Below are 7,500 nucleotides of genomic sequence, written 5' to 3'. Positions count from 1 at the left end.
AGATCAGTTCACTCTGGAATAGTGACTGACCTCTATGGCAGTAAGCAATAAGTACAATGACTGTGTGTGTGTGTGTGTGTGTGTGTGTGTGTGTGTGTGTGTGTGCTTAGAAGTAAATGTGTGTCTTTGTGTGCTTAGAAGTAAATGTGTGTCTGTTTGATTGTCACTGTGTGTGTGTGTGTGTGTGTGTGTGTGTGTGTGTGTGTGTGTGTGTGTGTGTGTGTGTGTGTGTGTGCGCGTGTGTTGATTCACATAAGTACAATGACTGTTTGTGTGTGCAAGTGCTTGGAAGTAAATATTTGTCTGTGTGCATGATTACCAGTGTGTCTTTTTGTTTGTCAGTGTGTGTGTGTACATAGGCTGTGTGTGTGTGTGTGTGTGTGTGTGTGTGTGTGTGTGTGTGTGTGTGTGTGTGTGTGTGTTGATTCACAATACATCCATATGCTTGTGTGTGACTGTAATTCATGGTTCAGCTCACACTCCCAACCCTTGCAGATGTTCCTCTGAATACTGGCCAACATAATAGCCCAGGCAGTCATCCCTAACGCTGATAGGCATGATTATATCCTAACACTATCAATGTCCCCCACAGCACACACACACACACACACACACACACACACACACACACACACACACAGACAGCTATTACATGCCTCACTAAGCTCTTTTTACCCTCAAGGGAAATAAAGAAATAAATTAAACCGAATGACAACAGAATCACGAGTTTAGCAGCAATCATGGCTTTGCCACTTCTGCGGGGTATGTTAATAGTCAGCTAGCAGATGACGGGGCATGTCCAAGCGATTACTGAATACATTAGCTAAAGGTAAATCCACATGCCACTGTGTTGAGGAGGGCAGATGTAAAAAAAAAAAATAATAATTTGGGTAAATAAATTGATGGGTAATTCTATGTATTGGTTAAACTGATTGATTCAGTCATTAATTGATTGGGTTTTGATTGATGGATAATTTCTTGAATTGACTTGCTAATGGGTTTATGTGGTGTGGTGTGTGTGTGTGTGTGTGTGTGTGTGTGTGTGCAGGTGTTTGACGTGGCCACCACAGACCTGGTGTGTGAGTTCCGGACGAGTCGGTCGAGCACCGTGCAGTTCTGCCACGCCTGCCCTAACAGCCAGCTGCTGGCCATCGCCCTGTCACACTACACCGTGGAGGTACGACCTGTGTGTGTGTGTGTGTGTGTGTGTGTGTGTGTGTGTGTGTGTGTGTCTGTGTCTGTGTCTGTGTCTGTGTCTGTGTCTGTGTCTGTGTCTGTGTTTGTGTTTGTGTGTATTTGGGGGGGGCGGTGTGTGTGCCTGTCTGTCTGTGTGTGTGAGTGTTTGTGTGTGTCTGTGTGTGTGAATGTTTGTGTGTCTGTGTGTGTGTGTGTGTGTGTCTGTCTCTGTGTGTGTGTGTCTGTCTCAGACAGACAGACAGAGACAGACACACACACACAGAGACAGACAGACAATGTCGCCAACTATGCTGTGGAGTCGTTGACACCATGATGTTTGTGTGTCTGTGCTCTATTAATCTGTGTGTGTGTGTGTGTGTGTGTGTGTGTGTGTGTGTGTGTGTGTGTTAGCTGTGGGACTTTGAATCCACAAAGAAGATGGCTGACTGCAGCGGTCACTTGAGCTGGGTTCGATGTGTGCAGTTCTCTCCTGACGGATCACAACTCCTCTCCTGCTCCGATGACCAGACCATCAGGGTACACACACACACACACACACACACACACACACACACTGTCACTCTCTCACACACACACACACACACACACACACACACACACACACTCACACACTCACACACACACTCACTCTCAAACACACAGGTATCACAAACAGTCTCTCACACACACACACACACACACAGGTATCTGATGCTCTCGTTAATGAAACAGATGCTTGGCAGAAACTTTTGTTTAGTAAGGTTCGGTTTTTGAAGGAACTATTAAGAATGAAATGGTGCATGTACCGGTAGCCTCTCTCTTTCTCTCTCTCTGTCTCTCCATAATCCATGGCTCTCTCCCCCTCTGAATCTTTTTGTATTTTTCATGTTTTTGTATGAGAAGTCCCTATCTCCACCTCTTGTGTGTGGATCAGAGGTGTTGTTTGTCCTGACTCTGTGTGTGTGTGTGTGTGTGTGTGTGTGTGTGTGTGTGTGTGTGTGTGTGTGTGTGTGTGTTTGTGCAGCTCTGGGAGACTAAGAAGGTTCACACCTCCTCTTCCGCCTCCCTCAAGAGGGACTCTGACGTGCTCTTCATCGACGGTGACATCACAGTGGTTGCCGCCGACAACCGCAACCGCCTACAGGTACATGAATGTCCCACAGATGCAGCCTGGGGAAAGACAACAAGCTACCCCAGATAAACACCCAACACACTGGGGTTATATTCTGGAGAACACCGGGGTTATATTCTGAAGCACCCTGGGGTTCTCTTCTTGGGTTATATTCTAGAGCACACTGGGGTTATATTCTGGAGAACACTGGGGTTATATTCTGCTCTGGAGCTAACTGGGGTTATATTCTAGCGCACACTGGGGTTCTGTTCTTGAGCACACTGGGGTTATATTCTGGGGTTATGTTCTAGAACGCACTGGGGTTATATTCTAGAGCACACTGGGGTTATATTCTAGAACACACTGGGGTTATATTCTAGAGCACACTGGGGTTATATTCTAGAGCACACTGGGGTTATATTCTAGAGCACACTGGGGTTATATTCTAGAACACACTAGGGATATATTCTAGAGCACACTGGGGTTATATTCTAGAGCACACTGGGGTTATATTCTAGAGCACACTGGGGTTATATTCTAGAACACACTGGGGATATATTCTAGAGCACACTGGGGTTATGTTCTAGAGCTGAATGACTGATTGATGATACCAGCAGATAGATACAGGCCACTCGTGTCCTTTAGAGGCAGCACTGCTGACAACATTCAAAGTCCACCATGCATGGCCTAAAGCTCATTTAATAACTTTTGATCGTCAAGTCATTGTGATTGGCTCATAAATAATGACTTCATTGCCACATCCACTCATTACTCAACCCCTTAATGCTTGATTGTTTCAGCAAATGTAAGTAGGTCTCCCCACCTATTCTCATTGCAAGGTTGCTGTTGCCCAATCACAGTGCTGGTTGCCCTATGACATCAGAGCCCAGCGTGTACCCCACCAACACTCTTATGGCTAATGATATAGCATGACAGCCATCCAAATGTTTGATTGCCAACTTGACAGCTTATTAGTATATCAGAGGACAATATTCTGTCATATCACTGGACATTCAGTCCTGATGACTTCTTACAGCTGATGGCATTCTTCATGATCTTAATCTCTACCATGGAGCAACCTTAGATAATCGTCTGTGTTATCTGAGTATATTTGCGTGTAAGAATATGCATAATGAACTGGTGTGTGTGTTTCTGTGTTTGTGTGTGTGTGTGTGTGTGTGTGTGTGTGTGTTTCTGTGTGTGTGTGCGTGTGCGCATATGTGTGTGCGTTTGTGTGTGTGTGTGTGTGTGTGTGTCTCTGTGTGCGTGCGTATGTCTGTGTCTCTGTGTTTGTGTGTCTGTGTGTGTCTGTGTGTGTGTGTGTGTGTGTGTGTGTGTGTGTGTGTGTGTGTGTGTGTGTGTCTGTGTCTGTGCTTGTGTGTGTGTGTGTGTGTGTGTGTGTGTGTCTGTGTGTGTGTGTGTGTGTGTGTGTGTGTCTGTGTCTGTGCTTGTGTGTGTGTGTGTGTGTGTGTGTCTGTGTGTGTGTGTGCGTGTGTGTGTGTGTGTTTGTGTGTGTGTAGGTACGGAGTGGGCCCACAGGTTCTTTGCTGTTTGAGTCTGAGGAGCAGGAGTCCAGGATCCGCTGCACCTGCATCTGCAGACAGCCTGCTGTAGCGGCCCTGGGGAGAGAGGATGGAGCAGTGAAGGTAGGACACACACACTCACACACACACACTCACTCACTCACACTCACTCACTCACACACACACACACACACAGACGGTACATACAGACACATACAAACACACACACACTCACACACACACACACTCACACTCACACTCACACACTCACACACTCACATTCACACACTCACTCACACAACTCACACACTCACACACTCACACACTCACACTCACACTCACACTCAAACACACACACACACACACACACACACACACACACACACAGAAGGTACATACAGACACACACACACACACTCAAACACACACACACAGACTGTACATGCAGACCCACACATAACAAACTGTTTCATTTACTCAGTTTTTAAATGTTGTGTTCCCCTGCAGTACTTCCGTTTACCCACGCTTGGTCCATTTTAAACAGCATCATGGGGTCTAAAGCTAACAAGCTAACTAAACCAAAAAGCATGCCTTGCAAACACCACCAACATTCTGAATGGAATTGCTAAAAGCTTGCTAACATGCTGACTGGCGTCTTTTGGCGATAATGTTTTCGATGTCATGCTGTAACTTTTCTTTCATTTCCGCGGGTGTTCCGTCCTGGTCAACTACAAGAAGCATAGCCTGGGCAGCTAGCAGGAACTACAGCTGTGTTGATCTGTCCTTCACATGATCATATACCATCAAAAGAGGAAGCCAAAACTAGTTGCAAATAATGACATACCTCAAAAAAGGGGCAAATTGTTTCACAATGCTGCTTTTCCAGAGCCCCAGTTTACACATGTGCTTCCTAGAATGTCCAAATCCATTTCCTGTCCAGTTCCAGGTTCTCCCCCAGTTTCCCCGGCCTGAGCTCAGTGTCAGGTGGCCTCAGTGTGTGTGTGTGTGTGTGTGTGTGTGTGTGTGTGTGTGTGTGTGTGTGTGTGTGTGTGTGTGTGTGTGTGTGTGTGTGTGTGTGTGTGTGTGTGTGTGTGTGTGTGTCCGGCCTGAGCTCAGTGTCAGGTGGCCTCAGTGTGACAGAGGGAGGTCAGGCTGTTGATGCTGTGGTGCGTTGTGGGTAAAAATAATTGTCACCTTGCTTGAGGATGTTTTGTGTGGCTTTCAGTAACGAGAGGTGACACAGTTGACATCATCCTAGGAGACGCATCAGGGTGACACCAACAACAGCCTGTCCTTTTCATCCCCTCCCTCTCTCTCTCTCTTTCTCTCTGTCTTTCTCTCTCTCTCTCATTTTCATTCTCTCTATTCATACATCTCACCCTCACTGCCTAACCCTGTATCTCACTCTTTAATTTCCCCATTCTCTCTCTCTCTCTCTCTCTTAGTTTCTCTCTCCCTCTCTCCCCTATCTCTCTCTCTCTCTGTCCCCCTTTCTCTCTCTGTGTTTCTCTCTCTCTCTACCCCCCATCTCCCTCTCTGTCTCCCTTTCTCTCTCTCTCCCTCTCCCTCTCTCTCCCCCTTTCTCTCTCTCTCTATGTTTCTCTCTCTCCCCCCATCTCTCTCTCTCTCTTTCGCTCTCTCTCTCTCTCTCTCTCTCTCTCTCTCTTTCGCTCTCTCTCTCTCTCTCTCTCTCTCTCTCTGATTAATGAGCTGTTAGCCTGTGGTGGTTGTATCTCCATGTCCTGGCTGCTCTTCCTGTGACTCTGACATCACAGCTGACAGATGGTGGGTGTGTCCTCAGGTGTGCTGGGTGTAGGGTGTGTGTGTGTGTGTGTGTGGGGGGGGGGGGGGTTCATCAGCACCCCTCCGAATCAATCAATGAATCATGCCCCCCTTTAACCCAGTCCAGCCGCCAGACTAATTGATATTAATTACCCCCCCCTCCCCCCCCCTGTCAATGCCACTGGGGTCTACCTGTCTCAGACTTCACCTTTCCTCATTGTTATGGTGATGGAGGGAGAGAGAGATGGAGAGAAGGAGGGAGGGAGAGATAAGGAGGGAGGGAGAGAGAGAGATAGTGAGAATGAGGGAGAGGGAGAGAAGGAGGGAGGGAGAGAGAAGGAGGGAGGGAGAGATAGAGATAGTGAGAAGGAGGGAGAGAGAGAGGAGGGAGGGAGAGAGAAGGAGGGAGGGAGAGAGGAGGGAGGGAGAGAGAAGGAGGGAGGGAGAGATATAGTGAGAATGAGGGAGAGAGAGAGGAGGGAGGGAGAGAGAAGGAGGGAGGGAGAGATAGAGATAGTGAGAATGAGGGAGAGAGAGAGAAGGAGGGAGGGAGAGAGAGATAGTGAGAATGAAGGAGAGAAAAAGAGAGGTGGGGGTGTGAACAGAAGAGTTGTCAATGTTAAATGAAGGGTGGCAGAAGAAGCTAACAAAGATGAAATGGAGACGTCCATAAGTGAAGAGTTTAGAGAGTTTGATGACGGTGTGTCTACCCTCTTTAGTTTGTGTCTCCGCTTTGGGGGAGATGTTTTACTGTAGTTCCTCTGGCAACCAGCAGGAGGCAGTGCTGCTCTGGCAGTCAGTTCCCCTGAAGCACATCTGCTGCTGTATCAAGGCCACAGCACGAGCCCTCGAAGCAAAGAGATGCATCATGGGAGATGATTGGTTCATAATCAGGGTGTCGATTTTGATCTCACCTGGAAGAATATTGAGTTTTATGAAGTGCCATGGTGATAACACGATTCTATCTTCCAAGCCAGCGGCAAAGAAAGTATCTGTGTGTGTGTGGTGTGTGTGTGTGTGTGTGTGTGTGTGTGTGTGTGTGTGTGTGTGTGTGTGTGTGTGTGTGTGTGTGTGTGTGTGTGTGTGTTTCTGTGTGTGTGCGCCTTTAAAGGTAAATATATCTGTATGTGATTAGACTTGAGTTTTGTCAGAATGGTGTTTGTGTGTGTGTGTGTGTGTGTGTGTGTGTTTGTTGTGCTTTGGTGCACAGTTTACAAGCCCCTGCGGGCATGCGTGTGTTTGTCCCTCTGTATTCAATGAGTGTGTGTGTGTGTGTGTGTGTGTGTGTGTGTGTGTGTTTTGACCCATATATTGTTTTGTCCCAGACAGAGAGGCTCTCGGCTAGGCAGGTTCTGAGGAGCATCGGCAGGAGAGCGGTACAGATGCTGAGCCCCCACAGGGCCTTTGTGCTCGGGATAGGGCTAGAGACAGGCACAGCACAGGTACCATGCAGAGTAGAGAGAGAGAGAGAGAGTGAGAGAGAGAGAGAGAGAGAGAGATTGTGTGTGTGTGCGTGAGGGCGAGAGATAGGGAGTGAGGGTGTGTGTGTGTGTGAGGGAGAGAATGAGGTGGTGTGTGTGTGTGAGGGTGGGAGAGCGAGGGAGTGAGGGTGGGTGTGTGTGTGTGTGTGTGGGGGGGGGGGGGGGGGGGGGGGGGGAAGAGAGAGAGTGAGGTGGTGTGTGTAAGTGTGTAAGTGTAAGGGAGATGAGAGATAGGGAGTGAGGGTGAGTGTGTGTGTGTGTCCATTGAGTGTCCTTAACCCTGCATTGGAAATCTAACCTGCAACCTTGGAACATGTGAGCAAAACATTCTAGCAAGGAGGCTAAAATACAAGCATTACTCACTAGCACGTGTGTTAACACACTGGCAGGTGAGGTTTACACACTACACAACTGGTGCCCTGGTGAC

General features: G+C 47.9%; 1 protein-coding gene across 1 annotated transcript in view; it reads left to right on the top strand.

The window, feature by feature from the left end:
• Positions 1–7,500, top strand: part of apaf1 (apoptotic peptidase activating factor 1) — a gene marked incomplete at its 3' end in the record, with an annotated part of 68,469 nt that overhangs the window by 16,858 nt on the left and 44,111 nt on the right. Inside the window, exons 18-22 of the mRNA XM_080850993.1 lie at positions 1,049–1,177; positions 1,588–1,713; positions 2,201–2,320; positions 3,808–3,933; positions 6,918–7,034. Coding sequence (XP_080707119.1) covers positions 1,049–1,177; positions 1,588–1,713; positions 2,201–2,320; positions 3,808–3,933; positions 6,918–7,034 — 618 coding nt within the window. The remainder of the gene's footprint in view (positions 1–1,048; positions 1,178–1,587; positions 1,714–2,200; positions 2,321–3,807; positions 3,934–6,917; positions 7,035–7,500) is intronic.

The sequence above is a fragment of the Sprattus sprattus genome (genome assembly GCF_963457725.1).
Source record: "Sprattus sprattus genome assembly, chromosome: 14".
In the NCBI taxonomy this organism is placed as follows: Eukaryota; Metazoa; Chordata; class Actinopteri; order Clupeiformes; family Clupeidae; genus Sprattus; species Sprattus sprattus.
Note: the sequence above shows the minus strand (reverse complement) of the source record. Positions and strands in the feature narration are given on the sequence as shown.